This window comes from Vidua chalybeata, chromosome 1 (genome assembly GCF_026979565.1).
Source record: "Vidua chalybeata isolate OUT-0048 chromosome 1, bVidCha1 merged haplotype, whole genome shotgun sequence".
Taxonomy (NCBI): domain Eukaryota; kingdom Metazoa; phylum Chordata; class Aves; order Passeriformes; family Viduidae; genus Vidua; species Vidua chalybeata.
Window position 1 is genome coordinate 79,255,446 of NC_071530.1, and position 27,045 is coordinate 79,282,490.

The 27,045-nt window shown below is 41.5% G+C and overlaps 1 protein-coding gene across 2 annotated transcripts; it reads right to left on the reverse strand.

Moving 5' to 3' along the window:
* Positions 1-1,056: 1,056 nt before the first annotated feature.
* OTULINL (OTU deubiquitinase with linear linkage specificity like) lies at positions 1,057-25,703 on the reverse strand. Of its 2 annotated transcripts, none has more exons than XM_053958943.1 (8): positions 25,535-25,703; positions 10,382-10,541; positions 10,256-10,287; positions 10,060-10,151; positions 7,694-7,843; positions 6,793-6,921; positions 4,354-4,626; positions 1,057-3,247 (listed from the first exon to the last, which is right to left on the reverse strand). In XM_053958943.1, the coding sequence occupies exons 1-8, from the start codon at positions 25,620-25,622 to the stop codon at positions 3,068-3,070; spliced, it is 1,104 nt and encodes a 367-aa protein (XP_053814918.1). In that variant the 5' UTR covers positions 25,623-25,703; the 3' UTR covers positions 1,057-3,067. The 2 variants fall into 2 exon arrangements, with proteins under 2 accessions (XP_053814918.1, XP_053814924.1); XM_053958949.1 differs by lacking the exon at positions 25,535-25,703 and adding an exon at positions 22,213-22,381.
* Between the last annotated feature and the right edge of the window lie 1,342 nt (positions 25,704-27,045).

The window sequence follows — 27,045 nt, forward strand, 5'->3', positions numbered from 1 at the left end:
ACACTGAGCAATTTTTAATTAGCTTCAACTTAGTAGCCACAAACTAGACAAGAAGCAATTTCAGTGTTAGAGCTGAAGAATGAAGACTGACAGTATTTCTTTTAGAGTTAAAATGAAATAGTGAATGTAGTTCATACATTTTTTGAGATGCAGATTTTTAAAAAAGATGACATTCAAACTGCAAGACTTTTTACTCCATCACAGTAAAAGATAGACTTTTCTTCAGCTGCTCTGTTGAACTCTTAACACACATTTTCAAGTTTGGGGGAAAATCCAAATCCAACACTGATGCTTCAGTATGGTTTCTTCTTCTTGCTATACTAAAAGTAGTAAATAAGAAATGCATCCTGACTTTAGCTGCCTACAACACTGCTTTTAAAAATATTTGTAATGACTGTATGCTTCTAGATGTGAACAGAAAATTTGTCTCTGCCACTGACTGGAAAATATCCTGCAGCACCTGTCACTTACATAGGTACCAGTTTGTTTCAGATGCACTTTATTGAGAATAATTTTCTTTTTAATCTATTTTTCTTATATTCACACGTCTCCATGCATATATATATATATACACATGTATTTATTTATATGTAAACATATATTTATTTTTGCTTTATACATATATAAAATATATTATCAGAGAACCTGGTTAAAACTCAGTGCAGCCCCAAACCTGTCTCAGTGTTTCTTATAAGCCTCTCTGCATTTATCTCTAAGACTTGTGATTATCCTCATATGAAGCTCCTCTGTTTTCACCTCCCATTTCTGTTCCTGGCATGACTTGGCTGGCCCCTCTGACACTTGATAAGCCAGGAGATCTATTTCTGTATGTCCTTTCCAGATTCTTGAGACAACATTAATCTCACCTAACTTCAAACATCTAGAGCAGAGAGATTTATGCTGATCACTGCCAGCTCCCACTACAGTCAGTGAAGAGAACCAGTCCCTTCTACAGAACCACCCCTCTGGCTGCCTTCCACTGACAAGGCAGAGAGCCCTGGCTCAGGTGACCTAGTTCAGATACAAATATCCAAATTAGCAAGGTAAATTCCACTGTCTGTTTTAGATTTTTTATTAATTCCCTGCTATTAATATGCTCAAGACCACAAAAATGTACATTTTCACAATTTATCACTTTCAGCTGGAATGCTTTTGTATTCCTAAACACAAATAATATGCAAATCATTAAAAAGTCCACTACAAAAATACATACTTATTTATGGTATGTCTGTTTGTTCCAAAACAAGAATAAAATATAGACAGGTTTACTGATAACTGTAAATGTACTGTTGATGCAAAATAGATAACAATACTCTACACTTAAGTATTATAACTTTTCCCCATGCAGAGCAGAACCGAATCTAAAATAAGAAAATTATTTCATTCAGTGTAAAAACTTTCTTTTAATAAATAAAAATACTTGCTATGCAAGTTTTGATGAGATGAAATTATTACAGCTATCAAGCCTTCTTAATTAAAATCTACAAATCATTCAACAAAAGTGAACTCAAACTTTCAGGAAACAAAACAGCTACAATACAGAACTAAGGTGTTTGTCTTTATAAATACATATATACACATATACACACAAATAAAAGGAGCATAAGGAATAAAATAGCTTTTCTTTACATAAAGGAACCGAGCACACTCCACCGACTCCAAGCATTACCATGAAGATACCTCATGCAACTGCTTTGGCTCCTGCAGGCCCTGTTCCCATTTTTGCTACTGGCTTGCATTTTACCCTGCAGGTTTAATAAAACAAACTTGCCTGTCCTTCTATACCTCTAGGATAAGGAAAGGAGAGGCTTTGTTTCTTAATAATTCCCACCTTCTTCAATACAACCATGAGTGTGTGGCATTGTAAGCTTTTCACAAATATTTTGTGAGATCTAATACTTCTTCAAGTTAAGGTCCCTTATTTTGAAATAATCAAAACATATTGATTCTTTTAGAAAACAGAATTGAGCAAAATGTTCCATGTAGGAAGGTAAATCTCATTTACCTTCCTGGACAGACTTCTTCAAACACAGAGGTCTAAATTAAAGATAGCAATCTTAGGCAAAGAGATTAATACATAATCAGAGGATAAAACATATATGCAACACTGCTGAATTCATATAATGCATAAAAAATTAATATTTTCTGAAAATTCAATGGTTTTGGCCTGTATTCCATGCACAGCTTTCTCAGATGAATTGCAAAGGAAATCTTGGCAGGTAATGTTGAAATCAGCCCTTAAAGGATTTACAAGTTGACCAAAGCCATATGCTGCCACTGGGTGTGACTCTGTTGCGTGTTACCCGTTAACGCTGCCCTTTTTACCCTGGAGAAAGCGATGTGCTTTATTCACTTACACAGGAGATCTTCCATTCACCTGGCACAGTATTCCCGTGTGTTGATTTTCCCCGTGTAAGAGTTCTTCCCCTTCAGGGATCACCACTGGGTGCAGACAGCTCCATTTCCCATGTCTAAAGTTAAGTGCAACTTGCCACTGCTTGCTCTGTCCATCCCTGGAGAGAGATGCTCCGGCAACAAGGGAAGCCTTGGATTTCAAGCAGCCATGCAGAGGTCCCAGTTTATATCCTCCCTTCCTAAGTCAATGCAAGTTAAATACCATGGAATATAAACTGTAAGACCTCGAGATTTCCTTCCTCTGTGATTCATCCTCCCTAGCTAGAGACAGACAGGAGTAAAGAAAGGCAGTCGTTAGGCACTTGAGTTTAACCCATCCATAGATGTCAGAGTAAACCCTTAAGCTAGCAATAGAAAACCCAGCATAACCTTTGCCTTCGTCAGGCAGTCCAAATTTTTTTGTCTGAGAACCCTCAAACGTCACATTTTTTTGCCCCAGACAGTATAGCAATATATTTTATGGTTTTTATGGCTGACTGATGGTGAACTGAGCTGCAATGGGAAAGCAAAATGTTTACACAATAAACGCATAAACCATTTTGTAATCATTAATGAGCATTCTTAAGAATTTACTGCTGCTGATTAGAAACTTAATTCACTGGAAATGGTCATTCACTATACTATACAAAGGAAAAAAAAAGTCACTGGTCCTTCACGTTCTGAAAAGGGGGATGTGATAGTAGTGGTCATCCTCAGTCAGGAGAGAAATCTCATTCCATTCCCTTCGGTATTCATCTGGATAGTTTACTTGAAATTCCTCAGTATTAAACCTATGCAGTCTGTAAACTCTTATCTTTACTTCAAGTAAGTATCCAAGAAGAAAGAGTTCAACCTAAAAATGAAAGAAATCAGCTTATTTATTTATTTATTTCTAGGCTTCAAAAACTAAACTGAAGATAATCCAAGTTAAGGCAAGTCATTTAGCTTCAAAACAGTAGACAAAGAATAAAAGGGGCCCTTTTGCTAGTGGAGTAAGAACATTAAAAGTTTGAGGGCATTCCCATCAGCCCTTCCACTTCTCTTTTGCGTGTAGAAACATTCCTCCTCTGCCTGACACCATACATAACCTGCTCCCAAGCCAGATCACACAGCTGATTGGAGAGCAAGAAAGGAATAGCTGTTACCAAGACTGATACACCCTGAAAAAATGGGAAGCCTGCCACCTTGTGATCACTTGCTACATACGGAAAACATTACAGTGAAAGGAAAAAATGTCTTGGTACTTCAGATAGATGAAACTGGAGAACTGGCATCTTCATTGATACTTCTTGCAATAGATTGCTTAATCAGGAAAAAAAAACGTTTGGGAAAAGTTCATATCCTTGGACATAGCCAGACAGAGCAGAACTTGTCCAGTTATAATCAAACTGATCCTAAATCTGACTGCATCACGTAACAATTGACGTGATAACTGAAATTGATTATAAAAAATAATTTCAGCCATCAGAAAGTGAAACCATTTGCAGAGTGGCAGTGTGAAGTTTGCACGTCAGCAATGAATTTCTTACTAATTATAAAACAAGAAACAAAAACCTTAAGATATAAAGGTGATTAGTAGAGTTTTCATTACCTACTCTTAACAGATATTAGATCTCATGAGAACCAAAGGGTGGGAAGAAAAGAGAGTGACGCTATAGGATTTGGCACAGTGGAACAGATAGGAAAAGCAAAACAACTGGTCCAAACAGCATCATCTAAAACTATTTTACATATCAAAGTTATTATTGTTCTAAACTATGTCCTATTGATAGCCTGTAGCATTTATTTTTGGTCTTACTACAGGCTTTTTTTCCTGGAAGATAAATGGCTATCTTCAGTCCACTTCCCCACATCTCAAAGAAAAAAAAATGAGCCAGCTATCATGGATGATGTATAATATAATCACCTAATCACTACAGAGATGGAGTAAGTTTTGTGATTTTTCATCTATATCCTTACCTGGTCTAAGCAAATAGAGTCACCTATGGAGTTTAGATGATTCATCATGAAACTCAGAGGGTCAGATGAAGAGTCACGAGCAAAGAGAAGGCTAAAAAGGTTGTGTACGGGTTCATCCCTGCTCTTTATCTGCTCATAGGCTTCAACAACTTCATAGAGCATGATGAATTTTATGGCCTCATATAGTTTGTATTCCTTGCTTTCATCAGAAAACAGTGTATTACACATGCTGCTTCTTTCTTCATGATCTCTTGTAGCACTTATTTCAGCCCACTGGAAGGCACACAGAAGAAGAATATTATTAAAATTATGAAGAATTCTATTTAGCACAAAAGGTTGCAAAACAGGAACAGAAGCCTGGTCTAAGTGTAAAGCAGCTATTAATTGACAGAGCCCAGGCACAATAGCATTTGCAGGCAGCAGCCCCAGTCTGATCAAGGCCAATGGTCTGAGTACAACAAGGCCAAGTGCTGGGTCCTACCTGGGTAACAACAGCCTCAGGCAGTGCTACAGGCTGGGGGCAAAGTGGCTGGAAAGTGGCTCAGTGGAAAAAGTGGGGATGCTGGTCAACAGCAGCTGAACGTGAGCCAGCGTGTGCCCAGCTGGCCAAGAAGGCCAAGGGCATCCTGGCCTCTACCAACAGTAGTGTGGCCAGCAGGAGCAGGGCAGTGATTGTCCTCCTGTAGTCAGCACTGGTGAGTTCACACCTCAAATCCTGTCTTCAGTTTTTGCCCCTCACTATGAGACGGACATTGAGGTGCTGGAGTGTGTCCACAGAAGGGCAGCAGAGCTGGTGAAGGATCTGGAGCACAAGTCTGATGAGGAGCAGCTGAGGGAGCAGGGGGTGTTTAGCCTGGAGAAAACAAGGCTGAAAGGGAAATCTTATCACACTCTACAACTACCTAAAAGGAGGGTGTAGCCAGGTGGGGGTTTGGTCTTTTCTCCCAACTAGCATGTCATAGAACAAGAGGAAAAGGCCTGAAGTTTTGCCAGGGGAGATTTTGATTGGATACTAGAAGAAAATTCTTCATCAAAAGTGTTGTCAAGCATTGGAACAGGCAGTCCAGGGAAGTGGTTGAGTCACTGTCCCTGGAGGTATTTAAAAGTGTAAATGTAGCACTTGTGGACACAATTTAGTGCTGGGTTAATGGTTGGACTTGATGATCTTAAAGGTCTTTCCAAACTAAATGATTCTATGACAATGGAGCTGGAAAAGGCAGCGAAAAACCCTGTTAGTAAAAATAGGCAAAAATCCATCTCACTGGCCAAACATTATCTTTATAAGAAAAAAAAAAAAAATGAAGCTGGGAGCTATACCTCATGCCCAGTAATAGCATAAGGCATCACAGAATTGCTTTGAAATAATTTGTCAATTGTAAGGATTTATTCATTCTTTTAACTTGAAACTTTTTTCTTAAAAATGCAGATTAAATGCTTCGTGCACTAACATCAGCCTAATGAACTACACCAAGCTAAAAATGAAAGCCAAATAACCCAACACTGGGAAATGCAAAGAGCAACCAAAACAAAATGATAGCTACACGTAACAACTACCAGGCCCATCTTAAGAAGATGCAGCTGTCACTTTGGCACAGCAAGGGTGCAGGCAAAGGACCAAATCATCTATTTTAATCCCCTCTTTTTCTTTCTAATGCTTTGTTTCTAGAACTTAAATTACTGTGTTTGGGGTTTTGCTTTTTTTTTTTTTTTTTTTTTTTTTTAATTAGCAATTACTATCACTGCAGATGCACAGAAACCCCAGAGGAGCTCAAGAAAGGTGCAAGGTCTTGACAGGCCAACCCTATCTCTTTCAGAAGGCTTTGGGGCTACTAAATCTCCCCAGGTTTTAAGTATTAATTATATTAAATAAGAATATTATAATATAATTCTTATATTAAATAAGAATTATAGTCCTGGGTTGGGAATTATGGCAATCTGGCAATGCTGAGCAGAGGGGGCAGTGAGGCTGATAGGTCTTTGCAATCAAGTGCAGGCTTACAGAGAGAAATTATAGCAAAAATGGATAATTAAAACATTTAATGGGGATAGAAGCATAGAAAATACAATTGAGGAAAATGCACTGCTTGTTTGCTCCTTTCCAGCTGGGGAGGAATCCAGAAGCATCTCATACAGCATGTTTATTTTTAATCAAAATGATGAGATACTTCAGGAGCCACTTGATGGCAAGAACTAGCTGTGGGGACAATGGCCTCCCTAACTTGCAGGGTTAGGGAGTAACCCTGAGTACTTGGCCTAGTAGATCACCAAAACCTGGATTTCCCTGCAGGAGAGGTGAAGGCCTTCCCAGCAACTCAGCAGTCTGAACCTGGAAGGGAGGCTGGCTGTCCCACAAATATGCAACCAGGAGAAGTTCCTTAACTCTGTCTGAACCCATTTCTCAAGGCTTTTATTCCTCCCAACCATTTCCTAGATACTCACGTTTGTCTTTAAGGCCTCCATACATTTGCGCAACTTCCCAAAGGCATTGGGACCTGTGTATCTTTCTGGCCCAAAACTGTATTGTTGAATCCAGTTACAACCTTGAGAATACAAAAGCTTTTCAGGGAGCTGGGAAAAAACCAAAAGGCAAGCTAATCAGAAACATAACAAGAAGCAGAATATAAAGTTATATCAACTTGTCTACATACAATTTATGATGTGGTTTTATCAGCTGTTTGTACAGTTCAAACAACAACGTCAATAGACCTCACAATTCAAATGCTATGAAGGAGGATCCACTTAACTGCCAAGTCCGTAAGAAACTTTTAAAACAGGGCCAGCCAAAAAAAGAAATTAAAATAGGCTCTCAGCAAAATATATAACCACAATCTGTAAAAGCTAGATACTTCCAAATTCAGTGAGGTATTTAGGATTACAGACACCTTTCAGTCTGCACATGCTTCTCTACAGGCAGGCATCATAGATCCCACCTCCCTGCAACTATCTCCTGCCAAAGCTCCTGGAGTTCAGGGCAGGATACCTGCTGTTCCAGCAACACAGCAGCTCCCAAGTGAGCCACTGAACTTTGCATGGATGTGGATGGATGTGGATGCAAATAACCTGTTGTGTTAAAGGAGTGACATCTAGCAGGATGGCAGTAACATTCATGCATCCACTTTTTTTTTTTTAATATAATTTAGACTCATGTTCACATTGGTATATTTAGATCAGGGACAGTTTTTCAATTAAATGCAGTTCAATGAGTTTGAAAAACTTATCTTCAAATTCTGATAATGATTCTTCACTTTGACAGCCAACATATCCCTTTTCATACTGAACAAAGCTTCCTTCTGCTGTGCATGGATAGCTACAATGGGTTCATTTATGAAATGAATTTTACCTTCAATATATCTCTTTCCTTCATCCACGAAGGAAAAGGAATGCCTTGGCTGAATATCTGAAAAAGCACCGCTCTTACTACACTGTAGTTGTCCCTCCTGACTTGTCTCAGGTATTTGATATGACAGTTCCTGAACAATTCTTCATATGCCTAGAAAGAGACCAAGAAAAATTAGCAAAAAAAAAAAAACAAAAAAAACAACAAAAAAAAAAAAAAAAAAAAAAAAACAAAAAAAAAAAACAAAAACAAAAAAAAATTAAACTTTGGAAAAAACACCCATGTTGTTTGAAGTCCAATTCCAAACTACTCATAAGAGGAAGCTAGGAGAACAAGAGAGTATATTTTTAAGATTTATTTACACAGAAATGTTAAACAGCATGGCTTTGTAAGCACCTTAGACTGGTGCTGCCCATTAAGAGTGATTCTGCATTCCTTCCAAACCCAGCAACTCATTCAAGTCTCTGCACTGTTGCTACTGTAAATATTCACATGGTCAACCAAACTAGAGCAGATCAGCACAGATTTCTGTGCTGTAACAGCATTAACCTCAACCATTTTACAATTTGCACAGACATGTGAGATGCAACAGCAAAAGGGCAGGAACCAGTATCTGGAGAAAACTCCTTTTAGCAAACACCATCTCCTTACATTGACCTGAATCCATCGTGCAACACTGATCTGAGGCAGAGCAGATCTGTGCTGAAGCGGACGGCCCTTGGTCCAGCCACACACCCTGCATTATCACTGGCTGCCATCTGAGCCCTTGTTGAGACAATTCTGAGCAATAAACTGGCAGAGAATTAGGGAGAGGACTCTACAGTCCCACAGGCTGCTCCATCACTTCCCGTTTACTTCCTGAAGGGGGCAGCAGGATGGTCTCGATTCCTCATCCTGTGTCTTGGTTACTCCCTCACACTATCCCACCACCACTTCTCAGCTGCACTCTGTCTCCTTACCCTTATTGTATCAGCTGAGATAGTAAGCCTATTAAACTCTTTCTGCTGATGGAGTTTCCTGCTGCTTCAGCAAGCTTGAGGGCCTCAGAGAAGCCTCTTTAGATGACCTGCTTTATCAGCTCACCATCTAGGTGTACCACATCCGAAAGAGGACAGGAGCCAGCACAGACGAGGGAGAGGGACTGCTTAGCTAGGACAAGGCGAGAAAGAGGGAGAGACATGACAAACAGGGGAGTGTTCCTTTTGGGGACAGCAAGCATGATATGCTGGATCTCACAAGACCTCATCCTAAAATGTACTCCTTACCATGGCAACTTCTACATGGTGCAACCAGACATCCACTGACTGCTCCAGATACAGGAGTCTCCTTTTCAGGTCTGGTCATCCAGAAGGCTCATAGATTTTCTGAAAGGCTTTTTGCCCAGTGTGGGCTTGCAAATTTATTAGAAGTTTCGTTATCTTTTGTTACTTTCTCCTTCAAATAGTTTTTGGCCTTGTGTGTTCTGTGAACTCTTGACACTGCTGTGTTCCTGCATTTAACGTGGCAAAACTGGATCTTATCTCTGTTCATCACTTGAACGCAATTCCAAGTTTTTGAAAACTATCTTATTTTTTCTACAATCCCTTTATGCTACTGTTTATCCATACTGTTTATCCATATCCCTTCTTTTTACCCTTTAAGTCCTTCTTGGTATGCATTTGCTCTGAGGATTCCGATACCATGACTTAAGGCCAATGCATGTCAAATACACCGGAGCAGCTGAACTGCCTGTCTTGCCAGCAGCGCCCTGTCCAGGGGAAGACACCGGCACAGAAGCACCTGGGTTGGGGTGCAGAGCTGGAGCAGAGGGACTGTGCCCAAAGGCAGGGGATGGCCATTATCCAGCACCCCAGCTCCCTGCCTGCTGGGCAGCACCCAAGCTGGCACAGGTTAGATGCCAGCTCCTGCCCTGCCTGCCACCAGCTGCAGCTGATGATGCTGCAGAGGGGAAGGCTGCCAAGCATGGACCTTCAGAGCTTGGAAGAGAAATGGATGTGGTGCTTCCTTCCTCCCTGGAGTAAGAGTTTTTACCTTAAATCAAAGCCTGGCTAAGTGACAGCACCTAAGACCACATTATTTGGGCTTTAGCACTTGGGATGATTTTTCCTGTTAAGGTTGCTGTGTGGGTTGCTGGTGCTGGAAGAGGGAATTTAGAATATATACAAGACTAAAACCTGATCTACATTTTGACCTGCATTGCTGCACTCTTTATTTAGACCCATGTTCATGCTGTCCCTGTTGTTTTCATTTGACTAGCCAGTGTAGCAGGCTTTGATAGCTACTGCAGCTGTTTGAGCTGAGAGTGCTACTCCTTTCCCAGGTGCTGGTTCTCCCCTGTCCTCATGCAGAGATTAAAATTTAACTCTTACCTCCCTCATCTGTTTGGCCTGCTTTGTTTCTCCTTTCCATTCTCTTGCACTATAACCAAGTAGATCCACTTCTGGCAGCACACTGAGATTCCCTAAATTGAGATTGATTCACAGATTAGTTACATTCTGCTGTTGTGCATCTAAAGGGAAGCTGAGAGGGTCATTAATGAATGTGGAATGACAACAAAAAGCTTACTTATGAGCTGCCTCTGAAGGTAGTTGCTCCACCTGAAACATAAATGATAGAACAGATGTTCAAGGTCAGTATTTACTGAAATAAGCAACAGTGTTGAAGACTGAAGTCTGCATAACAAAAACCTACCGTTTCAGCAGCTGTGCTAAAAAGCTGTATAGCCTTCTACAATACCAAAAAAGAGCGGTGAGGAAGGACATGCTTAACATTAGCTGCACTTTCACTTTTTGCCACATGAGACACAGGGATTCCTTGCTGGCTGTTTTCCAGGACCACACCTCATGCCTTCCTAAAATAGGGATCAAAAGAGAGAGGGAAAAATCTTACCACTGTTTTGAAGTACTTGTTTCTGTTGGTTTTCTTGCAAAAAGAAAGATATCCAAACACAATATCACTTCAAATGGAACACAAAACATTACATGCAAAAGATTAATATATTTTACTTAATACACATAATCTATGTACTTATTTTTTTCAAGTTTCTAGGGGCTTGGGTGCACGTAGTTCACATTTCCACCTTATCCTGCACACAGTGAAGGCTACTTATATAGTTACAATGGAGTCACAGGAAGACTGGTATCAAATGCACTGCTTAATAACAAAAAAAACCCCTTTTTTTTCTTTTTTTATTTCAGGATGTGCTGATCTAGAGACCTGTACTGTCATAATTTTGTCTCTAAGTCATGGCTTTAAAGACCAGGGGTTTGTAGGACTTACTTGTAGTCAACAAATGGGCCATATACGGCAATATTAGCTGACTAAGCATCATATGACTGCATGGGGAATTAAAGGAATGTTCCTGCCTCAATTTGGGTAAGTTTAGGATCAATTTACAACTCCAGAGAAAGATCCTCCCCAGGGATTTGGTAGAAAGCTCAGGAGATCATCACACATTCACTTCACAGACATTAACAAGGACAAGATTCTGTCACTCCCCTGGCATTACAGACAAGGTTAGGGAAGGTTATTGTTGTCTGTTGTGGATAAGAAGACCTACAAGTGAGAGAGGGCCTGGAGACTGAACCATTGACAAAGGCAGTATCTGCTCCCTAAGTGAGAAATTTGTCCTCTGGAAGAAATTTGATTATAGGAAATTCCCAGAGCTCATGATGAACAGCTGCTCTGTTATTAACTTATTTATTGATTTAGTACAAAACCTTAAAAGAACTCAACTTTTTATAGAGGCATCCACAGAGAAGGCTGAAAAGATCCTTCTCCAGGGAGTCTGCAGAGGGGATTACTCATTCCACATAGTTTTATGTCAGCTGAAATTCTGCCCCTCCTGGCTTTAACAGGAAATTTAAGAGGGGCTTAAGTTTTCCAAGTGAGTTAAGCCCATGCACTGTGGACAACAATCCAAAGAGTTATGTATCAATTCTAACCTTAGCAACAAGATAAACAGTGATGCACTCATTTTTACGAGCACTGTTGCATGTATACAGAGCACTGCTGATACTTGGCCTTTCCCAATATTCTGTTGTTTGAAGAAGTTTTATTACAAGATTTTGTATGGAAGTCAGCTGGTGGTGAGACCCAGACTTTGTCTCTCCTGTGAACTAAGGGCAGGTTAAGAGCTGTAAATGAAAAGATGTCAATAAATTTTAAGTAATCAGAGGTGGGGTTTGGGTGCTAGTTCTGAAACTCCAGAAAACGTTTATTACTGATGCCAAGTAACAGACAACAAAACATCAGCTGTAAGGTTTGGAAATGGAAAACTTCATAGAAAAAACAGACATTCCCACTTACAGCTCACACGCACATATAAACACACTCCCACTTCCTCCTGAGGAACACTGGTAGGCACATTCTCAATGAGCACGCAAACTTCTACCTAGAGAAATGACAATCCCAGCAGGATCAAGCAACTGCAATTTTTTCTCTCTCTTCTTTTGGATAAAGGCATCAACATTGGAAAAAAACCTCAGTGGACTTTGAATAACTGAACCTTCTGTCCACTAGAATGGAACCTGATGGCTCACAGATGTTCAGCCCAGGAATCAGTGGGTATTCTGGATTTACACTGTTGTATGCAAACCAATGATGATTGAAATTAACACTAATTTAAATATACTGTATCAAAGGAAAGTTGCAGCAGACTTCAATTTCATTACTTAAAAGAACTGTACGGTCCACTCCCACATTTGATTTTGAACAAACTGGCTTTATAAAAAAAATCAAGAGCTAATCCATCTGTTAAAATGACATACTCTGCATTATGAAGAACCAGAAATACATGTGAAAGCAAAATTTCTTCCCTTACCCCTTTTTACAGGCAGAAAGATGAGAGCTCCACATCAGTTTTTAAACTGAATCAAGCAATCTTTTGAAAAAGTTTTTGATGGTAATAATCCTGAAAAAACCTCAGGCTACTGGAGTTCAACAATCTCTCTTTCAATGCATATGGTTAACAGGTGCTTGAGCTACTGCTCTTCAAGGAGTGCTGGGAAGCATAGGCTTACTGGTTTCCATCAGAAACACAAATCAGTGTCAGAGAGCATGAGATAACCAAGTAGTGCTCGCCCATCTACACTCAATATGAGTATTTCCCTAGTAGAAAGCCTAATGGGCGATGGAAAAACCTGCAAACAAGTGATTTTGAGTATTTTTGCTACACTTGTATTGCAGCATACTTCATGAACTTTCCCTCTTGTCAAGGGAAAGCTGCTGTTCAAACAGCACTTTGTAATTCAGTTAATACTTTCGGTGCTTATGTCACACTTAGAAATTAATTACATTTTTCATTCAAGGAAATGACATTTAGAAGTAGCAGTTGGATCACAAAGTGCTGCTGGTAAAAATACATCATGAGCATAAATTAAAGAAGGCAGCAGCTTAAAATAGATCTTGCCACCCCCCTACCTGCACCTTTTAGAAGGAGCAATTAAATTAATAACACATTAGTGGGGGGAGTAAAATAAACCCACAGATTTTTAAACCAAATCCATTCCCTGGGATATGGGCACAATTCATCCTGCTCCTCAGGAGGCAGTGACAGGAGTTGATGCTGTGACCAGCTGCTGGGCTCCCATCTTCTTGAAGACTGACTGCGAGCATCAGCATGACAGGGAGGCCTGACTCTTCATCCATGCAGAAATTTGGAAGAACAGAGGCTGAACAGTGCTGGAGTAGATCAGGAGCTGACAGCAGAGCTTACAGAGCAAGTAGTACACCATGTTTTCTTTTCATGCCACATCAGCTTCCTGCTAGTACCAAGCCTTAAGCTTTTACCCCCTGCTAAGTCAGCAGGAGAGACACACAGAAGAAAAAAGAAACAACAAAAAAGGCCAGAAAAAAAGATAAGTAAGGGATGTCTGCAGCATCTGTTTTATTCTCAAGTAACTCAGGAAGAATCTCTAAAGGATTTGCTTCACATTTGACTCCCTCACAATCTTTTTGGAGGCTGCCACCTTAAATATGCAAAATTGATGAAATGCAAAATGTCAGAGATCAGCTTGGGAACTAGCAGACAGCACTGTATGCATTACTGAATATTCCAGCATGCCTGATGGCGCAGTCACCCTTTACTGTTTTTCTCCATACCATTAACAAGGCCATCAGAAAGATAACAGAGTATCTTCCCAAATTAAAATTTGACAGAATGATTTCTTTTTGGGACATTCCTCTTCACCGTCTTTTTGGTAATGAAAGCAGGACATAGCACTTGTCACCATAAAGTGGCCAGGTTTCATACTCCCATCACACAAATTTATGTTCTTTGTTCCCAAAAAGCAGGTATACCCTCATTCAAAAAGGGAGGCAGAATGTGGGACTCTGCTGTGCCAGTCCTTATGGTGCTCCACCTGAACCACTCCTTCTTCCTCCTCTGTTGGAAGAGGTAGGAAAGGAGACCCCTCAACTGACACATGCTAAGCTTGGCATGGAGGTCCAAGTCTGCCTGTGTTCAAGGTGGGCATGCAGGTCTCTTCACGTTTTTGCACACTGCGATTTTTCAGATTATACACCATCAGCACCAAGGTATGTTACAGAAAAGGCAAAGTCCCTCTTTTAAGGGAAAACAAACAAACTTACCCTTAAAGAGCAGGCTCAAGCATGATGCATGTGTACCTAGACCTCAACTGAATGAACCAAGAGGGAGACACAGAAAAACTGTTAAATATATAAATTCAATACCTACAAAAGATTACATCCCATTAGAGTTTAGAAGAGAGAAATATGCCTTTTTAAGTGGTGCCAAGAGATCACAAATTCTTTGATTTCCCAGTTTATTATCAGCACCACAGAAAAAAAAATACTGAAAACAGATCAAACACATACCAAGATATGTGAGAAGCACTGCTTAATTCAATAATTATTTCATTACAAACCCCTTCCTTTACAGAATAAAGCAATGTCAACTTGTTAAGCAACATTTGTGTGTTCTAACAAATAGGAGAGATGAGGATCTCTCCTTGGTATAAGAAAAAGAAAATAATTTCCAGACAAAGATGGTAATCGTCAGTGACTTATCAAAAGTTCAACTACGTCTGCTGATCAGATACCTTCTACTCAAAAAAACCCAAAAAACAAATGAGAATGCCAGCCCCAAAACACAAGTAGAATCACGCAATTATCTAGAAAACAGAATAGTTTTGGTAACACTGAGGCCCATCAGTTGCAAGAAAGGTTTTGTTTACACAACTCTTCTGCATAGGACTGTCCCAAGTGCCCTTTTAGCTCCCTCAGTCTTTTTTTCAGAAAAATATAGAGAAATATATAGAGAAAACTATAGAGCTGGCAGCCTTCTTCAGACTTCCTGATCATTAACAGGAACTGCTGGTGTGAATGTATCTATCCATTTGTGATACAAGCTATTCTTACTGTGCAGCAACAACCATAATGTGTTCTTACCTACTGGGTGATTATCTAAAATATACCCTACTAGAATTACCTTTACAAAACCAGTTTCAGCTATATAATCAAGATATGAATGCATTCCTTAGCCTGCACATGCCATTTTCTCTCTACAAATGCCTACAAGAACAAAAGGAAAGTTCAGTTCTTCACTTCCTGTATAATTCAGCTTCCTTTTTAAGGCACAGGGTGCTTCATCCAAGATGAATAATGCTTAGCCCCACTTCCATTTAAGTAAGAAAAAGCATGACAGAAGCCTTCTGAGAATTTATAGTCCAGAATACTGGACGAGAAACACATGAAAAGCATTTCATACCATTAAAAAAACATCAATCTCTCTAAAACTCTTGTTCCTATTAAAAAAAAATGAAAAAAATAAAATAACCTCATTTCAAAGAAGGAGCCTCTGAAATCTCTGCTACTGTTTTTTTCTTAATGTGGAAAAAATTCTGTTCCCATTCACAATTGCTATTTAATGCCTGTACACTTCAAACAGAATTTACGTAAATGCACTAAATCTATTATTTGAAAGAAGCCCACTCTAAGAATTCTTATTCTGCCTGCTGCAGAGTTGCATGTTGAGTCACCCCTAATGCCACTCATGGTTGTTTCACAATTCTCAAAATGCTTTTCTTTTCTTTTTTTTGCCATGCTGAATCCAAATGGACAGATTAATAGAAATACTTTCCTCCTGAACATCTTAAGTGTAGCTGACAAGTATAAATACCTTGGGTTTTTTAAGTTGATATGTCAAGATAACTGAAACCTGGTTAGGGGGGAAAAAGAAGTCTTACTTAGCAATAACAGTAATTTTCCTTCTCCTGATTTTTAAATCTTGTTTGCTAAACAGCACAAGACTTACACCAACCACCCCACCCTCCAAGGATGCGCAGTCATTAGGTGGCTGGGAATACCACAGGCAGCATCCCTCCTGGTCTCTGCAGGCAGAGGTCCAGTGGCATGCCCCACTCCTGGGATTCCCTGGTGCAGGAAGTGCCCCTGGCTCTGTCTGGATGCTTTGTAAGCACAAAACGCAGGACAGTCCAAGGAATTTTAAGCTACCTCTTGATAAAAAGTTATCCCAACTGATATCCAGGAAAATAGCAGGATCAAAGTAACCCAAGACAAACAGAAAAATCAACTCTTCTGAGCTTGTTTACTGTCCAAGGAGAAAGTCAGCCCTGACTCACCAAACTACATCCATGTTGCTTATCATTCCCATCTCTGTACAGGGTCTGATTGCTGTACCCCACACAGATTTAGTCTCTGTCTTCAGAGCATGGCCCTCTCCTGAGTGTACCTGATTCTGTCTGCAGACAGTGCAGAGCTGTGTATTTTTCACGTGGATTAGTAATTACATATAATTTATGATTAATAATCACAAATTATTCATATCTCCTGGTGGTGCACCAGATCAGAAAGCCTGTGCTTCCTCCGCAGGTATGTGCAGAGGTTATTCCAGCAGTGTTTTACTTGTGGCTTGCCCTCTTTTCAAGATTGATTAGAAGCACAAAGCAACACCAAAGAAAGCAAAATATCAAAGCCATCACTCTGAATGCAAATGGCAGAAATTGGCCTTGCATCTCTTCCCTTCTGCCTCTCAGAGTCCAGTCAAAGCTAAAAGTTCAGCTTTATTTTGCAGAGCTCGTGGTATTTGTATGGAAGTAACTGGAGTGTTTAAACCCTGCTTCATCATTTCAAGGGCAGCACTTCCAAACTGGCATATTTTAGTTAGCTCAAGCACACAGGAGTTCTCTGCCTTTTTATGACAGTGCATTACCAGGCACTTCTGACCTAAAATATTACACATAAAAGCATACTGAAAGGTAAAATTGACTGCATCAAGACAGTAACTGAAATTTAAGTTATTGCTCAGTGTAATACCAAAGTCATAGTTAACAGAAATTTTCAGAAAAATATGATTTAAGAACTCAGAATATTCTGTGCAAGAGCTTTCTACTTGTAAAAGCACATTATTATTATTAGTAGTATTATGCATAATAGTATCACTGTCATTATTGTCATTGCTAATGCACAGGTGGTATTTTTACAGACATTTGGATGCAAGAGAAGTTTCAAGTAAAGCATTCCAGACATCAATTGCAGGGATCAAGAGACCACAGCTCCCTGACACTTCTGCATTTGCTCAAACTGCCTAAAAACCAGACAATTATGTGGCAAGGACTAAACAAAATACAAACCATGCACTCCTGTAAAATGGAGTTAAGTGTGACCTTGCATATTGAGCACTTTTTGAGGGGCTGGCACTTGGCAGAGGCACGACTTACTTTCACTTGTAAAGTAAGATAATGAAATACAGGGTCCTGGATAGTTTCTGACATGGAACCCAGCAGTATAATTTTTAAAGTTCTTCATTTATATGAAACCTCCTATTTTTAAGGCCTTGGCCTTTGGCAAGAATGTCACAGCTGAAATTCATGTGCAGGAAATGACCCAAAATGAAACCACAATTGAAGGACAATGAACATATCTCCAAGCTGCTCACAAACAAGCCCCTGGCATGGTGCTGTGCTCAGAGCAAAACTGGGGAAAACAGGTAGGACTTCTCTTTGTCATACAAACAGACCTGAGCCAAGTATTTAAGTTTGCAAAAGACTGATTTTGCACAAACTTGGCAATTAAAACCCTGCTGACCATTCGAGGGAGGCAATTCTGCCCTCCACTGTGGTGAGACCCCACCTGCAGTACTGCATCCAGCTCTGGGACCCCCAGCATAAGAAGGATGTGGACTTAATGGTGCAAGGTCCATGGAGGAGGCCATGAAAATGATCAGGGGGATGAAGCACCTCTTTTATGAGAACAGACTAAAAGAGCTGAGGTTGTTCAGACTGGAAGGCTCCTAGAAGACCTTGTAGCACCTTCCAGTACCTAACGGGGCCTACAGGAAAGATGAACAGGGTCTTTTTACAAAGGAATTCCGTAACATTACAAGGGGTGATGGCTTTAGATTAAAAGAGGGCATGCTTAGGTTAGACATTAGGTAGAAATTCTTTACTGTAAGGCTGGTGAGGCACTGGAACAGGCTGCCCAAAGAAGCTGTGGATGTCCCACCCCGTAAAGTGTTTAAGGCCAGGTTGGATGGAGTTCTGAGCAACCTGGTCTAGGTTCTGAGCAACCTGGCCTGTGCATGGCAGGGGGTTGGAACCAGACGGACTGCAAGGTCCATTCCAACCCAAACCCTTCTGTTTCCTGGTGGCAGCTGACCTTCAGGCAGTGCCAAACACCTTGCCTTGATGCTGCTTTACTGCACAGATACAAGGGCAGACTTGATGATGGTCAAAGCCTCATCATATCAAGACAATAGTTTGATGCTAAGGTACACATTTCTCACTTTCAGAGCATCATTTACCCAACATGACTACCCTGCCCTGGAAACATAAATGCTGAACACTTCAAATACGTGGAAAATCTCAGCAGCATATTATGTATGGACAAGGCACCTGAGATGGGGTCCTGCTGAAGTAGAACTAGGTTAAGGACCAGACACTGAACATATACAGCCACAACCTGCCACACCTTTAACCCTCCACCATCACAGAATATGGCTCAAGTAAGACAACTCACATATTCTGCTCAGTCTACAGCATTCTACTCAGAAAAATGTTTGTTGAAAGAAAAGTGTGGGCAGTACAAGCTGCCTTGCTTGACGCATCCCTCTGCACAGGTACATAGTGGCATCTGTCCTCACTGGTGACATGGGGACAGGAGCCAGAGACACACACTTCCTCTCTCTGTCAAGAGCTTCCAGCATGTCCCCATAGGCTACAGAGAAATCCCAGGCACTCATGTCTGGATCTTGAGGATGCCAAAAATGCATAGTGCGCAGAGCAGTGAAAAAAATAGGAAGAAGCTACAAGCACAGCATAGGGCTGAAAAGAAACCAAGAGATGCTGACTTCAAAATTTCTCAGAAAATTAATGAAGAAAGCTGTAGAAGTTTTAAAGTATTTTACAATGTTTGCCTTCACTGGAGCCCTCTCAAGAAGTGGACAGTAGTCCCCTTATTTCCTTTGTGTCCTCATTTATGCTGGGACACAACTCTTACAGTTTTTTTGTTATGCTGTTATTAGGCAACAGTCCAATCATGAGTTATATTGTTTTGGGGAAAAAAATCAAACTTTTCATCAAATCAAATTTTGTACTATACAAACCAAACTCTAACACCTCAGAATTGGTACAAGATCCCTAGCAACAAACTCCCCTCTTAAAACTGCCAGTGACTGCTTTGACATTGCTGCAGCTGAAGAAGTGGGACCTGTGTTTTCTATCATGAAACTCTGACCTCTCCACTAGTAAGTAGCTGTTTCTCTGTCTTTCTGAAAGGTACAGCATTGTTTTCTGATCCAGAGCACTGCAACCATGCACTGAGGAATTGGCATTTGCTATGCTGGGAATCCCAGCAATGGAGCACATGGGCAGAGTTCCCCGTTGCTGCTACATGCTGGCACCAGGCCAGCTGCATCAGCCCAGAGTGAGGAAAGGATGCCCTGTGTTCACCAGGCCTTCCCAAATTCCATCTTAGCAGAAAACAGATCCTGAAGTGATTCAGGGCCAGATGTCAGGCAGCAACTCAGATCAGTGTTTCACTTTAAAGAGTACTATGACTCTTTAAGTAGTCAGACTGCTACCAAAATGCCATTAGAATATGACTTAGGCAGCCCAAAGGTAATTAAAAAAAATAATTTCACAGCCTAAACAAGAGGAGATAAGAAGCTCCTTAAGGCAAACTTTATACCATTCTAATCACACCCAAATTTAGTTATGCAAGTGTAATTAAAGCAGTATAATTATATTACATTTTGACTCCTGAGCACTGGTTATTCCCTGTGTTTTTAAAACAAGTAAATTATAACCATAATCATCTCTCCTAGTACAGTTTGGCACTGTGACTCCCACAGTTCAGCTGTGTGGGGTCAGGAGGTTCAGCAGAAGTATTTCTGAAAGCTCAAACTCATTTGCCTGGGTAGTCATGCAAGATTAAACATTTTCAAACATTAAGCTCAAGAAAAACTGCATACATTTTTGAAAAACCCTTTCACGTTTGTTGTCTGATCCTTGGTAGATAAGATGTGAAGATTCAACTGGAAACTGTATCTAAGAAACAAAGTGGACAGAAAGTCTTGATGCAGAGTGGGAAATGAACACCACCTAGGCAAGCAACACGTTCCAAACAGTTAAACAATGTGAAAAAAAGCCTTTTATACAAAAATGGCAAAAAATCTCAAACTAAAAAAAATAAATTTTATTAAAATTCCAAATACAGATACTTATCCATAAAAGCACTTAGATTTAAATGCTGACCAGCATTTTCATACTGTTTCTCCCCTCCAAAATCAATTCTAACACCCTTCACCTCGCAGTATTTTATAGCGATAGGAAAATGGCATCTTTTCCTCCTACCATAAGGAGACCCCATCAGTTTCTAATCAAATAATTTGTCCACTAGCAAAGAAATGAAATTCTTAAAGAAGCACACTTCAGTGACTACAAAGAAGCTTTCTTAGCCTGTCATTACTTCCTGTTTCACATATTTTGCCTCTTTGTTTCACCACTTGCTGAAACTGGAGCGGGCCAGAGGACGGAAGTGGGAATAACGGTACTTGGACGTATTAGCAATGGAGCAGGTAGCATCGTGCTAGCTTAAACTCACTCACTAAATACCACAGAAATCTGGTTCTTTTTCCATTGCAAAAATGAAAGTATAAGCTGCATGCAATTTGCACAGCTCCTCCAAAGAGAAAACAAGCTGGTTTAGTAAGAAAGGCAGTGCAAAATGAGAACGGGATGAGTAACCATCAAAGCAGAAATGTACCACAGAATGTACAGCAGAAAAGCAAGTTGGTAGGGTATGGTATCCTCAGTCTAAACGACCACTTCTCAGTGACATAAGAGATCACAGGATCATTTAGGTTGAAAAAGGCCTTTAAAATCTAGCCTGTTAACCCAGCACTACCAAGCCCACCACTAACCATGTCCCCAAGTGCCACATCCACATGTCTTATAAATATCTCTAGGGATGGTGACTCAACCACTTCCCTGGGCAGCCTGTTCTGATGCCTGAACGCCATTTCAGTGAAGAAATTTTCCCTGATATCTAATCTAAATCTCTCCTGGTATGACTTGTTACTTGAGAGAACAGACTGACCCCTATCTGGCTACAACCTCCTTTAGGTAGTTATAGAGAGCAAAAATGTCAACCCTGACCCTCCTTTTCTCCAGGCTAAACAGCCCCAGTTCCCTCTGCTGCTCCTCATGGGACTTGTGCTCCAGACCCTTCACAAGCTCTGCTGCCCTTCTGTGGACACACTCCAGCCCCTCAATTTCTTTACTGTAGAGAGGGACCCAGAACTGGACACAGGATTTGAGGTGTGCCCTCAGCAGTGCTGAGTGCAGTAGGACAGTCACCATCCTAGTCCTGCTGGCCACGCTATTGCTGATACAGGCCAGGATGCCCTTGGCCTTCTTGGCCACCTGGGCACAAGCTGGATGATGTTCAGCCATTCCTGACACCGAGGACCACCTGCAGCTGGCCCCTTCCTGGGTCCTCCTGAATCACACCTGCATTTATGAGCTCCTTTTTCCTAAACCTTCACCTTTCTGACGGGAATACAAGCCAGTCTGCAACACTTAAATTCATACTGCACACAGTAAGGAAAGAGAAACCAAGAAAATTGCCTCCCCCGAACCAAAGAGCCAAAGCCCGGCCGAACACCCGAGCCGAAAGGGGCGCACGCTGCTGTTCTACAGCCACGATCCCCACGCAGGTCGGCGCTAATCCCGCACTCAGGACACAGCAGTTCCCCAGGGCAGCTCAGCCCCGCGGCGCTCCCGGCATTTCCCCTCACGCCCGCGGCCGCCTCTGCCCAGGCGGTGCCCGCAGCCCCCGGCCCCACACGGGCGGGCGGCCCCGCCGGGATGGCCCAAGGAGGAGCTTTCCGGCCACCGCCACTTCTGCTAAACGGCCCCCAAAGAGTCAAGTGGAAAACAAAACGGGGGAAAAAAAATATAAAGAAACGGCAAATAATGCCAAACCCTCGCGGCGACTTCGGGGACCCTCCGAGACCGCCCACCAGCCCCGCCGCGCCTCACCCGCTCCGCCGCTCTCCTCCCGCGCCTCCCCGGGATCCAGCCCGGCTACAAAGGCAGCGCCGGCACCGCCCGGGGCGGGGATCCCGCGGGGCCGCCCCGCTCCAGATCCCGATCCCGCCTGGCTGTGCCCGGGAATCGGGAAGGAGGGATAAACCCCTGTCACCGTCTCTCGGCCTGTCTCCCAGTGGAGTTCTCCATTTCCTCAGCAACCCTTGCCGCTCCTCCGCCAGTGAGATACGGTTTGTGCTTGGGTGTCACACCACGCTCTTTTACATTTTATAGCAGCACGGAATCATGCCATGGTTTGGCCTGGAAGGGGCCTTAAAGATCATCTAGTTCCAACCGTCTGCCGTGGGCAGGGACGCTTCCCACTAGACCAGGTTACTGAAAGCCCCATCCAGCCTTGCACTGAACTCTTCCGGGGATGGGGTTGCCTGAAACATTTCTAGGGATTCCAACTCCCTGAATGGAGACCAACACCATCATCATCTGTTCGAAATATAGCCATTAAATGTAAACACAACTTAATAACTTTGAAGATATCGGTTGTTTTGTGTTTTTTTCCCCTGTCATTAAATGTTGATTTCCTCACCAATTCACTCTTTAACAAAATGGTGTGCATTCATCCAAAAGAAATTCCCCTTTGCCAAGTACCTTCCCTTCTAATAGACTTTTATGTGTCATTTCTCCCAGAGGTATGTAGAGAATTTGCATAGGCTGGTATACTTTCTTTTCTGGTTACACATTAAAGAATAGTTTTCTTCGATCTTGTTAAGGACTTAGGAGGAAAAACAGAAAGGAGCTGTGATGGTCCCAACAAAGACAAATTTTTTACAGAGTTACAAGCAGTTTGCTCCAATACAGAGCCAAGACAAACTTACACATTCTTCTGTTATTGGATTTTGTTTGGGTTTCTTTCCTAAAATATCACAAGATATTAAAGTGGTTGAAGATCAAGACTTTTCATGAAGCACTGAAGAGATTTGTATTGCCTGATGAATATCAGATTGTTTCTCCCTCCATCTCAGTTAATCTAGGCAAAGAACAAAATAGGCAAAACCTGCTAAATATTGGTGTGCCAAGCATTCACTTAGTTGCACTTGCAGAAAGCTATAGACACATTTATCCAAGTAAAAGAAAATCTAGGCTTAAAACCCAGCTAAAAATAGCAAAAGTAAACAGTTGACTTAAGAGGCCTAAAGCTGTCAGTTGTGTAAGTAGCACTGTGTGCTGCTCCATTCAAAAAATCTATTTGGAAAAAAAAGTTCCTAAGGGCTCTATCTCTGTGCCTCTCCACAGCATCGGTTACCTGGTTGCTTTCCGTCTGGACTCGCAGATTGTGTTTAATGTAGCTGTGTCTCAGGAGCTGCAGCTGAGAGAGATGCTGCCAGGATATAGCTCACATGGCATCTACCTGCAAAGGCTTGAAGGTGGCTGGAACTTATTTACTTTGTTTCCACATCTTGTCTGCAGTTATCACATACTTCAGCTTCCCTTTCCAGCTTTTTTCTTGCCTTGGCCAGGCCAGTGTTGGTGGCAGAAGATGGTTTAGCATTGCAGCTAAATCCAAGTTTGCATCTTTCTGCCTTCTGTCAACCTGTGTTAAGATCTTAGGATTTAATTGGTGATTTATTTGTGCAGGCAGGCTTGAAAGTGAATGTTTACCTGGCTGCTGGCTCATCAGAGGAGAGGGATGAAATGTATAGTATAATGTCTAGAGATCAAGCCCTGTATCAGTGAGTCCTTCCCACTTCTCAGCTCTCTGCTCTCTCTTCCATGCATTTGCAATCTGGAGCATGGCCTTGAGCCTCTGTGCGTGGGAAGGAGCCCTGGGACAATCAATCAGTCAATCAATCAAACAATCAATCAATCAGAGATCACTTAACTGAAACCCCTTGAGCGACTTTTTTAAACTAACACTGTCCATAGTGCCTTTTCTTTCTCCTTAAGCTCTTTCTGGACCTCTTCCCTGAGTCAAGAAGGGCTCTCTAGGACCTTTTTCCATTTGCAGGCTTTGGCAGGAAAACGTCTCTCCTCCTTGTGAGTGAGATGGGACAGCCTCTACCTGCCTCCCTCCTTGGTGCTGGGTACATACACCACTGTAAGACTGAGCCAGGTAACACACAACCCTCCTGCACTGTTGGACTGGTCTGTGTGTGCTGTTTCTGTTAGATGAATGTGGGTTAGGATAATCCTGGAGACAGCAAGCAAGATCCAGATCTGAGCTGGGATCAACAGCAGAAATGGAAAGAGCAGCTAACTGGAAGGCAGTTTCTTTCACAGACTCTGCAGAATTGAAAACACGCTGCTACAAAGATTCAGAAAGCTTCAGAAAACATCAACTTCTCCAAAATATTTCAGAGAATCATAGAATGTTAAGGGTTGGAAGGGGCCTTGAAAATCATCTAATCCCACTCCCCCTGCCAGTGCTCTTATCAATTTCATGGTCCTTCTCTGGACCTGCTCCAACAGAACAATGTAGGGAGACAGAGAAGGCCTTACGCAGCCCATGCATTCAGTAGATTTCAGCAGAAATAATGCATTTTCTGCTCTGCCTCTGAGTAGGCAGCAGCTCTGCAGGGACAAGGGGACAGCTCCAGGGAGCTCAGACTGGAAGCAGCCTAAATTGGATTCTCTTCCTCCGGACTTCCAGGTCATGGCATTTTGCATACTGATACTCTGATACTCAAACAAGGCTATGTGCTGATGGCAAAGTTCTACTGCTCTGGCATTTTCTTCCTTTAGGGGAGTATTATGAACTTTCCCACAACATGAACCTCCAGGTTCTTCTGCAGGTCATGACATTTCCAAGCTGTAGCCATGACTGTGACTATCTTCCTCTGCTTGTACCCATGAGAGAGCGCACAGCAGTTACAGCAAAAGCTTATACTGAAAGCCAGTGCTAAGCAAGTGTGAAGACATTTTAACTGGGTCTGTTTAAACCCACAAATCAGCAGCCAAAGAAACTGCTGTGCTCATCTGCAGCTGAGCAGCAGGATTATAACCATGGCACAAAGAAAGTAAGCAATTCCAAACGAGTGCTGAGACAAAGGCAACAGCATCCAACCCAGCAAAAGTAGGAAGCCTAGGTGCAGAACTGGTGTCAGCTTCCTCCTCCAGTTTTTCAAGCCCATTTTTAACAGTCAAGAACCATTTCCTTGTTTATTGTAACTTATTACTACTATCAAGGTCAGGTAGTCTGACACACAGGTAAAAGTAGCACCCATGCAGCTGTAATCAGCAGCACAGGATTTTCTCTAGCTGATCATTAGCTTGTTGACATGCCAAAATTTATAGCACAGCAGTATGAACTTACCAACACTTCTCTCTGAGCTAATTCTGCTTCGCTTTTCATGTTCAGTGAAGTGGTCTCTGTTCTTGCTGGCCCTTCTGTTGTGTTGCCTCTGCATCTCCTCTCCAGAATATCACTCCCAGTTCGATTTCTCTCCCCTGGCTGCTTTTTTTCTGGGGTTAGAAAAGGAGTCTACAGACTCAGCTTGTCTTCACAGATCAACAAGCTGTAAAAGGATCTGGCTTCCTGTTTCATTTCCGTTCAAGTCTTCAGAGTCACACAGGCTGTCTATGCTTCTCCATATCCAAGCCACAAGAAAAAAAAAAAATTGAGCATAACTCAGCTATTTATAAAGGTCACATTGCTATATATCCCTGCATCTCCCAAGTTGTTGGAGGGATGGAGATTGCAAGGTGCTTTTCACACTGTGATCTCAGTGTACATGGTCTCTATCTCAGTGGTAATCCAGAGAGACACAGCTTCTTATTTTCAGCTCCAATGTTACATTTCATTGCTAAGCTCTTAACATTACTTATCCTGCAATCAATGTGCCTCCTGTAGAAACAGTTGGACCGTGAAGAGGAAACAGGAGGTCCACACAAACATCCCTTCCTATGGTTATGGACCATCCTATGTAAAAGCAAAGTTCACACAGATATGATTAAATCACTTCATAGGTATGGGATTTTTATCTGGAGTAAGCAAAGGGTCCTTCAAGACAGTCTTTTACTTTTCCCTCCTAACTCATTGTTTTAAGTTAAATGAGAAGAATGGTTTCTTACAGTCTAAGACTATTAATTCCTTCTTAATTTTGCTCTTGGAAGATATATCACAATACCACAGCTTACAAGTTCACTAAATTTAGTCTCACAGTCTGAAAATACCCACAAGTTCTTGTTTCAGAGGGAGAAGCAGCCACTTGCCATTGCCTCCCAGAGATTCCTACTCTATTAACAGTTGCTTCACATTTCACATGCATTTAAAAAAAAAAACAGTACAATTACCAATTCACATTTTCCCTTTCATTAGAATGTCAGCTTCCCTTTCTACCCCTTTTATTACAGTATTTTTGTCAATTTAGTTGTAAAATGCTATTTTTCTGTAATCGCCTAGGATCAGGAGTGTTTATTAAAAAAAAAAAAAAAAAGAAAGGTGGTGTTGGGTATATAACTATTACCTATATTACATTATCGTTTTTGTTTGTTGGCACCTCAGGAGCTGAGGGTGAAATCTGCTCTCCCTGCTCCAATCCAAGCCTTGGGGCCCATGACTTCAGGCCTGCTAACACTTCTTATTTCACCATTTACTGTGGAGGAAGGAGGAGAGGGGCAACAAAGAATTTTCTTTCCTAAAGCGTTCACTTGCTAACTTTGAATGCTCTCATTCTGTTCATGCTCTATGCCAGTGAGCATCCAAAGGCAGCAAGTGAACTCTTAAAAACAGTGTTTAAATGTGTGTATATATACACACCCACACGTTTATACATATATAGGGGTAATTTGTTTGTTTGTTTGTGTTTTGTTCCCATTAGCAGAACAAGA

Excerpts from the sequence above, each read along its gene's own strand:
- OTULINL (XM_053958943.1), bottom strand. The coding sequence starts at position 25,622 with ATGCAGAGGCAACACAACAGAAGGGCCAGCAAGAACAGAGACCACTTC. Across the intron at positions 10,542-25,534 it reads CAGAATTAGCTCAGAGAGAA|GAAGGCATGAGGTGTGGTCC; the intron begins GTGTTGGTAAGT and ends TCCCTATTTTAG. Across the intron at positions 4,627-6,792 it reads TGGAGGCCTTAAAGACAAAC|TGGGCTGAAATAAGTGCTAC; the intron begins GTGAGTATCTAG and ends TGTGCCTTCCAG.